Source organism: Arvicola amphibius, chromosome 17 (genome assembly GCF_903992535.2).
Source record: "Arvicola amphibius chromosome 17, mArvAmp1.2, whole genome shotgun sequence".
In the NCBI taxonomy this organism is placed as follows: domain Eukaryota; kingdom Metazoa; phylum Chordata; class Mammalia; order Rodentia; family Cricetidae; genus Arvicola; species Arvicola amphibius.
Window position 1 is genome coordinate 9803534 of NC_052063.2, and position 16580 is coordinate 9820113.

The window sequence follows — 16580 nt, forward strand, 5'->3', positions numbered from 1 at the left end:
ATCGTGAGCTCAGCATGTCCCCGCTAGGCTGCCCTGGCTTGTTACACACACACTGTCCCGTTTCGTTATCTTACCCATGGGTGTATCAGTATCAATCAAATTATTTCCCCTCTTTAATTGCTTTTCTATAATATTATACCTGTACATAAAAAACCTTGTACTTGCATTTATTTCTGCCGAATTTATTCCTACGTCATACATTTTGTTTGTCCCTCCAGTTCTTCTGGGATATCTTTTTCTCCTGTGCAACCTCCTTTTCTGGCTTTGAACAAACTGTTCCTTTTCAGTGTGGCAGGAGAGCTTACGCATGACTGAATCTACTATGAACTCTTCATTTTTTTTTTTTTTTGGTTTTTCGAGACAGGGTTTCTCTGCAGCTTTTTTTTTTTTTAGAGCCTGTCCTGGAACTAGCTCTTGTAGACCAGGCTGGCCTCGAACTCACAGAGATTCACCTGCCTCTGCCTCCCGAGTGCTGGGATTAAAGGCGTGCGCCACCACCGCCCGGCCTACTATGAACTCTTAACTCGGACAGCTATCTCATCTTGGGTGCTGTTCATCTAGATGTGGTCAAAGACTAGACAATCTGGACCAAACCCTCAAGTTCAACATTACATTTGGCAACTTTAAGCACAGAAAGCAAAACTCCAGCATTCTTTTCAGGTCAATGGCCTTGTGTCTAGCCACACTGTTTTCCAGGGCACACCTACTGACGCTACCATTACACACACTGGCACACATAGATTCCTTGAAGTGACATCATTCATCTACTTTTCAGCTCTGCATACCCTTGGTGGCCTGGGCAGTTTCGCGGATGCTCTTAAAGTGAACGCCAAGGTCTATAACTTCGATCTGTATAGGTTTGGAGGGTGCTACAGGTCCGTTACAGGAAGTCCCATGCAATTTTTTTTTACACATTTCTTTTTTTAAAATCACAGTTGGGGTGTAGGAATGATATGAAAGTCAGAAGACAACTTGTGGGAGTTAGTGATCTCCGTCTTCCACGAGGGTTGCACGGAGCAAACTCAGGTGTTTGGGCTTGGTGGGTAAGTGCCTTTGCTAATTGAGCCACTCCACAGACTCAGACCAACACAATTCTTGAACCTCTCTGACTACTTCTATCAGTTGTCCATTTGAATTGAACATATTATGATAATCTTTGGATTCCGTCCTTCACTAAACTTATAAATATTCTATTGTATATTTCTCTGTGACAGTAACCTATAGATTTTGGGCTTTTTAAAAGATTAATTCATTTTCAGTTTATGTGTATTTGTAGCGTCAGTGCCAGCTCCTCAGAGAGGCGTTTTACCTCCAATCAATGGAGCACCTCACGAGTTCTCTACCTCATATGCCTGAACTTTCTCCTTTACAGTAATTATACCTGTAAATCTTCCTTTGTTTGCTTTTAAAGACAGGATTTCTCTGTGTAGCCCTGGCTGTCCTGGAACTCACTCTGTAGACCAGGCTGGCCTTGAACTCAGAGATCCTCCTGTCTCTGCCTCCCAAGAGTTGGAATTGAAGGTGCACACCACCACTGCCAGCTATATCTGCAAAGCCTAACTGCTCATTTTTATTATCTGATCCACTAGAAATAAAGTTTCATTGGAACAACGGTCCTTTACCTTGTTCACTACAAGGTCCTCAGTACCGAGAAAACTTCACTGGTGAGGTATTTCTTCCATTCTCCCTACTCCGAGTTCATGCTCCATGAGGTAGATACTATCTCTGTGCATATAACAGTGGTAGAGCTAGCAACCAGTGCATTGCCTAGCCCTGTGTTCATGTTCAGGAAATACTCACAGAATGACTGACTACTTTCACATCTCTGTTCTTTCCATTTACTTTCTGTTTGTTTGTTTTGGTTTTTTTCAAGACAGGGTTTCTGTGTAGTTCAGGCTGACTTGGAACTCACTCTGTAGATCAGGCTGACATTGAACTCAGAGATCCACTGCCTCTGCCTCTGCCTCTGCTGGGGTTAGAGGCAAACATCGCCATGCCTTGCTCTTTCCATAGACTTTTGCTTCTTGCTATCTGAAATGCATTTATATTTGCACAATCAACTCCTATTCATTCTTGGATAATCCTATAAGTCAAGGTTACTGTCCTGAATGTTCAAAGACACCCTGAGCACTTGTATTCTGAGTGCTGTTTATCTACTGATATCACTCAGAAGTCCTCAGAAGTAGTAGTACAAGAGCCGGGCGGCGGTGGTGGCGCACGCCTTTAATCCCAGCACTCGGGAGGCAGAGGCAGGCGGATCTCTGTGAGTTCGAGGCCAGCCTGGTCTACAAGAGGTAGTTCCAGGACAGGCTCTAAAAAAGCTGCAGAGAAACCCTGTCTCGAAAAAAAAAAAAAAAAAAAAAAAAAAAAAAAGAAGTAGTAGTACAAGTTCTTACTCTGTCTCTTTAATACCTGGTAGTATCTGACACATAGCTGGCATATTTTATGCAGTGGGGAGCAGACGGATACTTTCTTGATGAGGATTAACTATTTTCTATTCACTTCCAAAGAGGCAGCACAGTGTAGCTCTACAGAGCACGTATTTACATATGTGTCCATATATACATTATATGGTTTAGATTATAACTTAACTTCTACTTTTCATAAAGTAGAGATAGGAAATATACACAGGAAGGCTGTGTAGAGCAAGTAGTGATAGAATATAAGGCATACGTAAGCACAAAACATCATCTTGATCAGTACCCAGCAAACTGAAGGTAAAGAGTAGCTTTTAGCCTTTTATTTACTCATAATTTAACAAATTTATGACACTTTATTAATTATGAAATACTGCCATTTTAAAGATGACAGTAAAGCAGAGAATAGTTAAAAAACCTAGCTTAAATTCACTAGTCACCCGTGCAGTAAAGAATGATACAGCCACAATCTGAACTCAGGACACCAAGCTCTGGAGTCTGTTGCCAGGTTAATACCATGTGACCACACAAATCTGCCACAGTCACTCATTTCCTAGAGAGTCCCATCTGGCACAGCCACGCTCTTTGACCAGTGAGGAGAGAGACTTCGAGACTTCCCTGTTATAATGGTCCGTTTAAGAATGTCTTCCTGACTGTGACTGTCATCCCCCTGCAATGCATTTCCAGTTTTGAAATAGAAGTGAAGAGAGAAATTAGATTTGAAACAGGCTATCTTAATTTACAGTTTATGCCTCAGGATGCAACTGTAACATCTAATTCAGGGCTTTGGAAACACCATTAGCCTCATACGGAGACAGGAAAGGATATTTTTTCAGCATGTACAGGGTAGCTAGCCTTGCGGCTTGAAAGTTGGCTCTTACAGTCCTGTAGACGGCTTTCCGAAGGCCGATGAGATGCTGGCTGGGATGCTGTCCAGCTTTATTAAATGAGCAAGCAGCACTGACCCTGTCAAGCAAACTTGAAAAGTAAAATGTGATACAACTGTACAGGTGTCCTAAAGTTCGTGTTTCCTAAATCCATAATTCTATTAAATTTAGAGAAAAATTCTTTCTTAAAATTATTCGAAGTATCTCAAATCAAGTGTTGCCTCCTTTTTCTTGATACATTACAAACCACTAAAATACACAAACAAAACAAAGAACAACTGAAAATTTAAAAGCTCACAGAATATTTAGTCAAATCTAGAGAACATGAATTTTAATTGACATAGACTAGAGGTGAGGACCATTTCTGTAAGAATTTATGGCTTTCTACATACAGATAAAATACACTACAGTAGAACTACTTTACAGTTTCAAAACCGCACATCTACAGGTTCTATGAAGCGCTTAATTATCAACACTTTCTCATGCTTACTATGCATTTATATTATGTTCACTGATCACTTCTTTGGTCACGTGTACAGAGCACTTAACTCCCATACATAAATCCATTCTGTACATCCATAAAAGTAGGCAGAAGTACTTACCCCCCTGCTGCCACTGGCACTTACCTACTCACAATCAAGTAGGGGAGCAGAGAGGTAACAGGACCAGTGGCCAACAGGGGAATGCAAGTAGAAAGGCAAAGGAAGGATTACGATGCGGCAAGGCAGCTGCTCTCAGGTTCTCACATTTTATGGCTTTCCCTAGGCCAGTGGAAAGCATTTGCAATACTGACAAGAAATGCGCTACTTTATGACTGAGTAAGCTGGGCTAGATGCTGCAGCTATTCTGATCAGTCACCTCCTCCAATGGCAAGACAAAATGTCAGCATTTGTAAACCTTCTTCATAAAACCACAAATCTACAGTACAGACATTGAACTAGAACGTTGACAGTGTAAAATATATGGACAAAGATGGACAGACTTAATTTTAAGTAAGGGAACACAGGAAAAGAAAGGCTAAATTAGTTGCTAGAAGGAAACACTGAGGCAGAAACAAACCATGAAGCATTAGGGCTTGGGCTTCGCTGAATCCATTTTACAGATGGAAATATTTCTAAGACTCCTTTGCCACTCTTCAGCCCAGTGTCCAGCTAGAGGGAAACAATGAAATGAGTTCTCTTCACCCACCTGCCACGCCACCTGATGGCACAAAGGCGTGATGGGGGGTGGGGAGCCATGCTTAATGCTTAAAAACTTTACCTTTTCATGTTAAGTCCACGGATATGGGTAAAAGTCAGAAAACTGACAAGTCACAGCGCCTGGCACACACGTGTGTCTAAGCACTGGCTGGGCATATAGCCACTCACCACTCAGGCCTCTCCAGAAAACGCTGTATGTCAACAATGAGAAGGAGTTACTACTTAATTTAGGCGTGACTTTTTTAATTTTTAAAATTGGACAAGCAACTCAAAATTTGCTATTGACTGGCAAGAACTGAACCTAAGCTAGCGGAAGGACAAAATCAACATGCACAGGACCGTCAGGCTTTGAGCCGAGCACAGAGGCATGAGGTTCGTCCACGTCATCTATACTCTCTGGATTGTTATGAGGAGCGCAGAGCGTGAAGACCATGGTGACCCCACGACTGTCCAGATAGAGCCTTGAGGGCCAGATCGAGTTTTAGCCTAGAGCACAGTGAACGGTGCGAAGGCTACAAAAGGTGTCTCTCTCCTGAATTTTACTGTCTTCCAACCTCAACTAAGTTAAAGCAATTATTGTTCACTGCAGACTGACTTTTCCTAACTATAAATGGCAAGAGAAAAATGTTATATAGTGGAAAGGGGACAAGAGAGGTGACGGATAGCAATATGATTATTATATGTATGAAACTCACTGTATGATATGTGCTAACTAAAACATTTAAAAATTACATAAATTACTGAATAGACTACAGTCTGTCTCTAGCTGTCATTTGTGAACATCTTGTGGGTGGCCTCGTGTACTGGAAATGGGCTTCTGAAGTCAGATAGGATGGATACGGATAATCGCTCTGTGAAAACCTCTAGTTGTCTGGGAAACTGATTAGCACAGCACATGGATCATAGCTGCCCTGTGTGTGCACTAAGTGATATACGCACTTGTCTATGTAGATAGAGATGCCAGGGTACTCAGGAGGCCAGGGTCCTGCTGAGACGGTTCTATCATGAATCCCAGTAAGCCTCAGCAATGTCCCCGTTCCCCTGAGGCAGTGCAGTTACAGCTACACCATGCCGGGTTTTAACAGAGTGCTGGGGATGTGAACTCAAGCCCTTGTGCTTGCGCAGATGGTTTTACCTGCTGAGCCACCGCCCTAGACCTGCAAATCTCCTTTTAGTAAGGTCCAGCCTGTCCTGGAGCACAAGCATGGACAGCTGGACTGCTAACCGTTCAGTTTCTCACGGGAACCTGCAGCATTGTTATTAACAGGATACTCTGAAAGGTCTAGTGCCTCAGCAGCTGCTAGTGGTTACCCAGGGAGTGTTACTAACATGTTTAGATTTTAACGTGAAGTCACATCAGATACATCTGCCATCTGAACTGGGCAATGAGGCTTCTGGTAGGCAGTAAGGAAGCACACATCTCCTGGCTTGCCACTGCACATGCAGTCCAGGGCTAAACGCTGCCACTGTCTCACCCAGTCACACAGTAACAGGTCGGAGCCACTATGGTTCTCAAAACGAATTCACAAAACATGAATCCAAGCAGATAAACAAGGCCCTACTATACTATATACTACTACACTATATATATCTAGCATATAACGACTTTGTCCCTTCATTAATAGACTACGTGGACTTCCCCTGCCATAACTGTAACGTAGAAATAAAAACAAGATATTCTCCTTAAAGTAAATAGCAGAACAGAATCATTTAAAAAATAAAGTGAGAAATGAACTCACAGAGTAAATCCCCTGGAAATGACTTCGGTTTCTTGAATAAGACGCAGGGACTTTCTCACAAGGTTAGTGAAGGCTCGGCTATTTGCTGCCATGTCTTCCAAACGGGCCCTATATTTTCTCAGAGTCATTTGCAGCTTGGCTGTCCTCCATAGTTTCAAAGCTCGTATGATCGAGTAAAGAAACAGAATTATTCCCCATACCATCCAGGAAGACACAATCCACCACGTGGGAAGCATAACGAGCAAACTAATGAAGGCAAGTAGCAGCGAGGCATCCCTGCGAACACAGAAACCAAGACAGCTGTCAGAGGAAAGAGAGAGAGAGAGAGAGAGAGAGAGAGAGAGAGAGAGAGAGAGAGAGAGAGAGAGAGAGAGAGAGAGAGAGAGAGGTCGGCTACTTGAGCTGGGAGAAACAATGACGGATTTCAGTTTATTAAAACAAAATGCTAGCATCTTTATGAAGCAATACTTTAAAAATGTGGCACACAATAGGATGATGTGGAATAGTTTTCAGCATTGACCATGTCAGCTAATGCTGCCTAGGTATTAAAATCTGGCTGGTGAATTTAGGTAAAGGGCACTGGCGAGAAATGTTGTTTACAACTGGTTTAAAAAGTTTGGCATTTAACACACAAATTATAGATTAACAACCCAATTTTACAGATTAGATTTAAAAGTAAAAATAGAATCTCAAAGATAGTTTGAGTTTGCTTTACCCCAAGCTTTTTGCACAGAGACCTTATTCTGCACAGCCAGCCTGTGCTTTACCTGCAGGCATTGTGGTGCGTGCCCACAACTGAAGCACTTACGAGGCTGGATATGAATAAACTACACAATAGAACCTTGTCACTAAAAGATCAAAGTCAAAACAACAGCAATAAACATAGCTGATAACTGAATGGTCATCTAATTTAATAATCACCACTAACTTGAAAAACATTTTTGCCATAGATCATGAAGTAGATAAGCCCTGTACTTCTGTACTACATTAGTGGATCCGTGAAAACAGCATCAGCAATCCTTGGAGTTCCAGGCACGCTCAGTCCCATGCGAACGCTTCCTGTGTGTTGCATGTGGCTCTCACTTTCCGCCTCACTTTCTGAAATAGTCTCTCACTGCACCTGAAGCGCATCATTCTGCCTACAACTGTCTGGCCAGCACAGCCTCCGGGCCTGCTTATCTCCACCCGCCCATTGCCAGGGCAGCTGCACACCACCCACCACACCTGGCTCTTAGACTTCATGTGGGTGTCAGGGACCTGAACGCAGGCACCAATGCTGGTGTGGCAAGCACTTTACCCACTGAGCCACCTCCCAGTCTGGATCCCTAACTTCTTCTAGAATCTATTACTTTTAATAAAAGCTATTTGCTCTGTAGACCAAGCTGGCCTCGAACTTAGTGAGATCCACCTGCCTCTACCTCCTGAATGTCTGGATTATAGGCATGCACCATCACAACTGGCCCATTCTGTTTCTAATCTTTCCAGACAGGCTATGCTGCCTGTCAACAGCTGCCTCCCCAACAGTGGCATTACAAACATATGCTTCCATGCCAAGCGTTTTAAAATGTGGTTGGTTCGGGACTGAACTTAGGTCCTCATGCTTACATGGCAAACATTTAGCAAATGCTATGTCTCTAGCCCTATAAATACATAACATCTATGGTTCAATTTGCTTATATACACACTTGTAATATGCACATAAATATCTATTTTGTGGGTTTTTTGGAGACAAAGTCTTCACTGTGTAGTCCAGGCTGGTCTTGAACTCTTGGGCTCAAGCAAGTGTCTTAGTAGCCTACACTATAATCACACTTGTGGGACTCCAGGTACACACCACTGTGCCAGGCAAATTCTTCTATTTTTAAAGAGAACAATGTTTATTTTCTCATGATGGTATTTCTGTGACTGCTGGCTTGGAAACACACTTGGCTATCCATTACAATGTGACAGGAAAGGGATTCAGAACACAGGACAGTTAACCTAGCTACTTATGTAACTTGACTAATTCGGGCAGTGACTTTGTACATTTGATTCATTCATCCCTTCTCTGTCATTCATAATAAAAACAGGAGAAAGGCATCAACAATTCCCATACACAATCGTACATCCAGAAAATCTTTTAGTATTTATCTTTTCCTTGTTGAAAAAACTATTTTAAGATACATTGTTACCTAGGACTTTTGCATTAGACCCAAATATTTCCAGTAGCTGAAAGGTTTCAGGATTGTTTTGGTTTGACTGTTTTTGTCTTTTGAGACAAGGTCTTTGCTATATTACCCAGGCTGGCCCTAACTCCTGGGAGCCCGTGATTCTCCTATTTCAACTTCCCAAGTTGAAATTGTTCAAGTCACTGTCAGTTATGATCTATTCTCAGCCAGCACGGCAATAACTGCTGTTTTACCTCTGTGTCCCAACCATTAGTGCCTTGCGACACAGCCATGGTACCAGCTGACTAGGGCTGACGCGCACACTGCACTGTGGTACTGGTATTTTGGTATATTTATCCCTGACAGTTGAGTTGCTAAGCATACAACTAATTACATGGTAATTTCCCCCAGAACTTCGGTTTTGTTTTTAATCTCTGACATATCACTATATTTGCTGTAATTCTAAATATATATAAGGCCTTTATAATAGAGAATACTATGGTAGATTTCTTCTGCCAATATTCTACATGTAAGCAGACAAAACAGAAATGTTTTCCGGACAGTACCAAACATTAGGGGCTGCCAGGGAGCTGAGTGTTGGAAGGTGTCCATTTTCCTGCTGAGGTTGCCCAGCAGACAGGATGCTGGGATCAAGTAGCTCAATTAGCTCCACATCCTCTTGAAGCAGGACTTCCTGCTGCAGGATGCTATGTAGTGAGTCCAGTCGGAATCCAGTGTCCTTGCCATCAAAACAGAGGAGGAGAGGAATTAATACATAGGCAAGACTGCATTAAAAGCTAAGTTTAATATAATTACAGCTGCAGGTGTTTATTTACAAAGTAGAATCCTAGAAGAAACAACAACTCAACCTCCCCTTAGTGTGACAGGTACTTTCCCTGTAAATAGAAAACAGAGATTGAGATGGATATTATTAAGCTACTAGATGTGAAAAGTAAATTTACAGTAATGAGATATAAAGTAATTACAGATCCATAAACGTAGTCACTTATGCCTGTTTAGTTAAATTACTGGTATGCAATGTGAAAACTATAATATACATAGAAAACATAATACAAAGGATGCTGACTCTGGACACTGCACCAATAGAGCCAGTGTGCTGATCTGAACGGGAATGGCCCTCGTAGGCTCCTATGTTTGAACACTTGGTCCTCAGTCGACGGAACTGTTTGGGAAGGATTGGGGGAGGTGTGTCACCGGGGATGGGCTTTGAGGTCTCAAAAGACTTGGGCCATTTTCACTGGGCTTTCTACCTCCTGCTTGAGGATCAAGATGTGAACCTTGTCATGGATTCTAGCCCTCTAAAACGATAAGCTGAATTAAATGGCCATGATTTTGTGACAGCAATAGAAAAGTAATCTAGCCAGAATCTAAGAGCTTTGTCAGAGGGACCAAGGCCTTCTGAAAACAAACACTCAGACATTGAAGACAACAAAAGAACAAGATTCCACAAGTGTCTTCCTCCAGAAGTGCTGAAGATCATACCTTAGACATGCCAGGCAAGTGCTGTCACCCAGTCATCCCCCTGGCCTCTAGGTCTCTACACCGAAGTAAACAATCACAACAGAAAAGGGCCCTGGGGAGAAGCTGCTGCAGAAGAGACACAGAAGTCAGAGCGAATACAAGAGGGGGACAAGCTGGTCTAAAGCATGAGAAGTGACTGGGGGGTGGGGGCTGCAGCTGCAGCGGACAGGAGAGAGCCTGTCTAGTCCGTGAGAGGGAGTAACTTTCCACAATCCTCAGCTCAAAGCGTAAGTCTTTCGTAGTTGTTGGTTTACTTTATTTATTTAAACTTTTAAAATTCAATTTATTAAGTGTATATTTCAAATCCACATGTGGGTACACATGGAGATCAAAGGACAACTCAGAGGAGGCCACTGCTTCCTTCCACTGTACAGGTCCTAGGATCAACCTCAGACTATCAGGTGTGGCAGAGAGGGCCTTGACTCCAGGAGCCATTCTTCTGGCCCTGGTTTGCTTAAGTAATACACAAGAACATAAACTTAGGGAGGGCTTGGTGACTTAGGCTTGAAATCTCAGCACTTGGAAGGTTGGAACAGGAGGACAGCCAGATTTCTGAGGTGAGGGTGTGCTGTTTAGTGAGCCCTGAGCTATCCTGGGCTACAGATTTCTGAGGTGAGGGTGTGCTGTTTAGTGAGCCCTGAGCTATCCTGGGCTACAGAGTAAGAGTGACACACAAAAATGAAACAAAATTGGAAGCAAAGTAAAACAACATAAACTTAACAGGACTCATGAGAGTTTAGCTGCACACATACTGTGGGGTGCTCACATCAGATGAGACACGTCCATCCTCTCAAACATTTATCGTTGCCATGTGCTGAGATTTTCAAGATCCTTTCTTACCAGTTTTGGAATGTACAGTACGTTAATGATATTTATAGACAGCTTGCTGTACTCTATAACTTAGCAAGTTGGTAAATTCTCAGTGCTAATTTCCTCATCTGCAAAGGGGGTAAACAACAGGACCTACTTCATAAGATGAAATAAGTTGACATCTGTAAATCACAAAGAGTTTCTATAGAAAGTATTATGTATATTAGCACATATGAAATAATTAAAGAGACAAAAAGCATGTTATGCTTATGCAACATAATCTAACACATACCAAACATAAGCACAGGTAATTGTTACTTGGCTGGTAAAGGAAATAAGGTCAAATAGGATGAAAAGCTAGATGGCTTACTGAAAAGATTGCCACAGACTGAGAGAAAACAGGGAAGAATTCCACCACAGGGAAACAGCAGAAACACAACCCTAAGGATAAAGGAGATGGAAGACAAGGTTCATAGTAGAAATAACAACGACCGGCTGGCATGGGACGGGCGTTAGGGTTAAACTGTGCAGGCTCTGTAGTGACAAGTGGTGCCCAGCTGATGTGATGGATTGCAGCAATTTTGGGGTCTTTAAAAAGTATCAATACTCAAGCTAGAGAAGCAGTATGTTTTACTGGAAAGAGCACAGACTTTCGGTTCAGATCTGGGTCCAAATTCTTCCTCTATCATTTCCTTGCTGACCATCTTGGACAATTCACTTAAAAAGTGATTAGGCGAAGCTGTCTAAACCTTGGCTTTCTCTCGCTGGTACAACAGATCAAATCTTACAATGTGGTTTGGGCTATCCAACCAAAATGTGAAAGCATTTTATCACGTTTTGTAAATGACTGCTTTACAAGAGTTAGTTTAAAAAAGATAATTCTTTGGGTCACAGACCAGCAGAGAATCCTAACACTTGCTCACCTGCAAGCTAATGACATCTCTGAGAACCAAGAGAATTTAGCCCGTTGGACATTCTAGATATACTGCATGGATGCTACACTGGTAGGTTGTAAGGCTGACTGCACCTCTCTAGAGGCTGGGCTAAGCCAGAGATACACTGCAGCAGAGAGAGAATGAGACAGACAGAGGTGGTGAGGGAGGTTTACAGGAACCAGAGAAGCCATCAGTACTGACTCTGGGAAGTGTGATTCACAGTCCAGCAGGGACTGAGCTGGTCGTGCCAATCGGTGCATTAATTTCCTTCCTTCCTAAGAGGAATACCTGCCAATGATGGAGATGGCAGTAAATTAACAGTCTAATAAGCAAGGCCTCAGTAACACCAGAACACTGGCCACCTTTTCTAAGAAATAGGAACAGTACCAGCAAGTCCCCTTTGAAGGTCCCAGTTATTGTTGTGTCTAATAAAGATTGATCACAGATCACAGCAAGGCCACAGCAAAACAGATTTTGATCCTTCAGTGCTGCCTGTTCTGCAGGACCCTGGAGAGAGAAGAAAAACAAGGAAAGCCAGCAGACACTCACCAACTTGTGGAGTAAGTCATCCTTCTTACTGTACTGAGAAGAAAACGTCCAGCTCTTGATGCTTTCTGCCAGCTTGAACAGGATGCCTTGCTAAAGATTATGAATGATATGTGTAGAATTATTAACTAAATACACTCAAAAGGCAGGAAAACTAAACAACTTACCTCTAAGTAACTGGAATTTTTAACAAAAAAGAAAAACACTTGTTCAGGTTATATACAAGTGTCAGTAAATTAACTGTCTAATAAGTCTCTTAATAAGCCACAGTCTCCTCGTTTATTTCCACTTTTAGCTGTGCAACAGAATGACCTAGAATTTATATTTGGAATTACCTTCCTGGGTCCTTAAACTAGAGTTTAATTCAATGAATTGAAACTAAGCCTATAAATCTAATACTTAAAAAAACTAGTCAAAAGTCACCATAATATAGTGCATTTATCTTGGGAAGACAAAAGGCTCTCTGCCTATCAACAAGATGATTATATTTATTTCAAAATGAAATTATAGCATGGTACAAAGTCTCAGCATTAATATTATGTTATAAAATAATAAAGCAGAAAGACTTTAATTTTTTATAAAAACTGTCATGTACCAGAACTTTTATTAATGAATCAATTAAATATGTAATTTACCTTAACAGCCCCATTCCCTGAACACGCCATAAATGCAGTTTATAACCAGTTAGTAGGGCTGGAGAGACAGCTTGCTTAGCTGTTAAAGACTAGGCTCACAATCAAAACTATACTCATTTAGTGATTTCTCTGTCCCAGGTACTGCAAATAGCCATGGGAACAAAGATAAATGCACAGAACTGCTGTTTTAAAGAACTTCATAAAGGAGTAAAGACAGAGCAAACAGCTCACAGCAATGTAAGTCCTCATCCCAAATGAAAAATCACTGTGATATATTTATAAAACTCACCAGCAACTCAATCACCAATTTTAAGGCCAAACATTCTGACTATATAAATTATATAGTTATACTATTTTGATTCCTGCACACTTAAGAATGATGGTAATTACAGAAAACAAAGACTTCAATAGGCATTCTTAGTCATTCATCTCTGAATGATTTTTTCCATTTGGGACCAGGACAGACTTCCTAAATCTTCTTTCTTTCTTCTTTTCTTTAATAATTTTATATTTATTTATTTATTTTACACCCCAGCACAGTTCCCCCACCCCAGCTCCCCATTCTATCCCCCTCAATCCACTCCCCCCTCTGCTTATGTTCAGAAAGGGAATTATCAACAAAATGTGTCATAACAAGCTGCAGGAAGACTAAGCAGCTCCCCATGTATTGAGGCTGGGCAAAGAGATCCAGCATGAGGAGTAGGGTCCTGAGAGCCAGTAAGAGAGTCAGAGACAGTCCTCTGGGATTCGTCTCTCCCAACCTGCTGTTTTGAAAACACAATACACGATTCTACCTGACTTGTGAGAGGGAGTTCTGGAGAGTGGGCTGGAAGTTGGGATAGGCATTTGCTGATACTGTATGAGTTGAGTCAAAGTAGATGTGTCGTGCGTGGTGGTCAGGGCCATTGAAGCAGATACTTCCATTTAAGCCAGGATCATAAGGTCAAGCCCTTGGCTTGGGCCTTTTGCATTGCCAGAGATCTTGTCATGTTCTGCTGGGCTGAGGGTGCTTGGGAGTATGATCAGGGCCCAGGGCTTAAACATCACCAGAAACATCTTGGTCCACTGCCATGCAACGACACCTAACTGTTCAACTTTTACACGTAAGTTTACAGAAAACAACCCCCCCCCCAAACCCGGTAGGGCTGTGTGTGTGTGTGTGTGTGTGTGTGTGTGTGTGTGTGTGTGTGCATGTGTGTACAAGCCAATGGTACAATGAATGTCTGCTTGGTATAAAGAAGCACCATGTTTAAGCCACAGCACCAAAACAAAAACAACCCCAAAGAACAACAGAAATTGGCTGGCAAGATGGCTCAGCCAATAAGGCCTCCTGCCACCAAGCAGGACCACCTGAGTTCGGTCCCCAAAACCCAAAGTGGAAGGAGAGAACTGATCCTTGCAAGTTGTCAGTGTAGAAAAGGGAATTAAAAAACAAACTAAAACGATTTAATGAACATGCCACTTAATAGAGAACTATCACTGGCAAAGTTCCAACTAAGGTTTCAGTACATTTCTTTGATCCTCTTCAGACAATTTCAATATTTAAAGAAGTAATATATGCTAACTCTCAAATCATTTCATTTGCTCAGTTCATACAACTTGCTCACAAAAAAAAATTCCAGAGCAGCAGAAGACTGAAGTTTATCTTTGACAGCTGTATTCTATCAATGAAATAAGGAAGTCTTATCAGCGTGAGGACTTGAACTCAGGGCCTCTCATGCTGGGCAAGCAGTTACCACTGAGCTACATCTCTGGCCTTCAAGGGTGTTTTACTCATTAAAGTAAAGAGGAAAAGATTAAGGCCAAAAAGTGGAGCGTGCTTCCTTACTTTTGGTAGGACTCTCGTGGGAGCCTTGTGAGGTTCCTCCGTCGGCAAGCAGTTTTCTGTTTTTGGTGGCAAAGAAGAACATATTTCAAAATCTGTGTGTCCCAAATCCTGTAAGTACTGGTAAAGGGGAGAGTTCTGAAAGAAACAGGAAATGAGGCAACTCTCAAGATCACTGATGTTTCCAAAGTTTTAGGATCAAATTCAGAAGCACACCTGAATATCAGCTTATGCCACATTTTTATAGCTTCTCTTATGAAAACTGAAATGATCTGCTAATTAAAGTCCCACTGAACACCAAATAAATCAACCAACATGCAACAAAAAGACCCAAAAAGGAAAAGCTCTAAACAGACACACATTTTTGAGTGAGCACTAGCAAGAAAAATGAACTCAAAATTAAAAATAGATTTAAGCAATTTTTTAATCCAAATTTTTGTTGTCTTTAAGTAGAGCATTCCAAACAGGCGGTGCTGGCTACTGATAGCTGCTAAGAGGACCTGGAGTGGAACAGTTATTATTTAAAGCCAAGAATTAAATACATTCATTACAATTTTATGTGTAATGTTATACATAACACGCTTATTACTTTGTTTAGCATGAATACACCTATTACCCACCGTACTCGACACTACAAACAACTCAAGTTACTTTAGGAAAGTCCTCGCTCACATATTAGATAATGCAGAGATGAGAGAGGCTGGTTTAAAATAAGCATGACGTCACAGTGGTAACAACACAAACATTTGACACTGGGAGTGATATAACACCCTACGTTCCCAGAAGCAAAGCTTAGGTTCAGTCTCTCACTCTATCACTAGCTAAGTATCTGAGGTAATTTACAAACCACGGGTGCTTCAGCTGTCTCCCAGAGGACAGGATACACCAAGTGCAGAGGGGTCTCAACATGGCGGTGCACACCTTTACTCCCAGTGGTTGGGAAGCAGAGGCAGGTGATCTCTCGAGTTTTAAACCAACCTGGTCTACACAGTGAGACTGTGTCTCAAAAACAAAACAAAACAACAAACCCAGGAAGCACTTAGAAGAGTCCCCGGCATATACCTTTTTGTTATATGGAAAGGGCATAAGTTACAGAACAGAGAGCCCTGGCCCTGGTCCCAGGCCTTGTGTAACAGTTTCCTCCAAGACTGAGACATTGTACTCTGAGGGGAAGTTCTCTAAGCAAGGAGGCAAACAACTCAGCATATATTCATGAAGTCCCCAAACCAGACCAAATTCACTGCAGAGAAGACTCCTAGATGAGCAAAGCTGTAAGAACACGCTGAAGACCTGACTGGGGGAGAAGCTGACACCAGTCAAGATGTCTGGAGAGCTTTAGACCACCTGAGACAGCTGGGAAAGGAAAGCGCCAACCCGACGAGCTGCCTGCAGCCTGTGCAGTGTGCTCCAGGTTCCCAGCTTTGTGAGCTGTCACCCTGCAGTGGTGGGCTTTGGTGATGCAGCTGTCCATGTGTCATTTCTGTCCCTGTAAGGAGTCCCTCACCCATTCGCCTATAAGTAACTCAATAAAACTCGTCGGTTCCCCAAATACTACTTCAGTGGTGTCTGTGCTTGGGTCTGCCATGGGCTCCCTATCTGGGGTGAGCAGACTTGTGTGGCGTTTCCCCAGGGAAAGTTCTGTCACCACAACACAGAGTCACCCCATTCCATTAAAAAGAAACATACTGCTACTATCAGATGAAAATTTATTGAGAAACTTACCATGGATCAGTAGCAAAAATTAATTTTAACCTTCCAACTTTTCTAAAGTAAAAATTAGGCAACATGCTTAAAACTTAAAAAAACTTCTTAAGGGGCTAGAGGTATGGCTCAGGGGTCAAGACTTACTGTTCTTGCACAGGAGCTGAGTTTGATTTCCAGAGCCCCAGTTGGTCGCT

At 42.1% G+C, this 16580-nt stretch overlaps 1 protein-coding gene across 3 annotated transcripts in view; it reads right to left on the reverse strand.

Annotated features, from left to right (window-relative positions):
- Positions 1–16580, reverse strand: part of Vezt (vezatin, adherens junctions transmembrane protein) — a 50567-nt gene that overhangs the window by 13964 nt on the left and 20023 nt on the right. The window contains exons 2-6 of one of the 3 annotated variants that reach the window (XM_038314993.1): positions 14686–14820; positions 12226–12315; positions 8956–9128; positions 6243–6518; positions 3246–3383 (exon numbers count right to left, since the gene is read on the reverse strand). In XM_038314993.1, coding sequence (XP_038170921.1) covers positions 3246–3383; positions 6243–6518; positions 8956–9128; positions 12226–12315; positions 14686–14820 — 812 coding nt within the window. Of the gene's footprint in view, positions 1–3245; positions 3396–6242; positions 6519–8955; positions 9129–12225; positions 12316–14685; positions 14821–16580 lie in introns of those variants that run through there. The other 2 variants (XM_038314992.1, XM_038314994.1) reach the window with 2 other exon arrangements.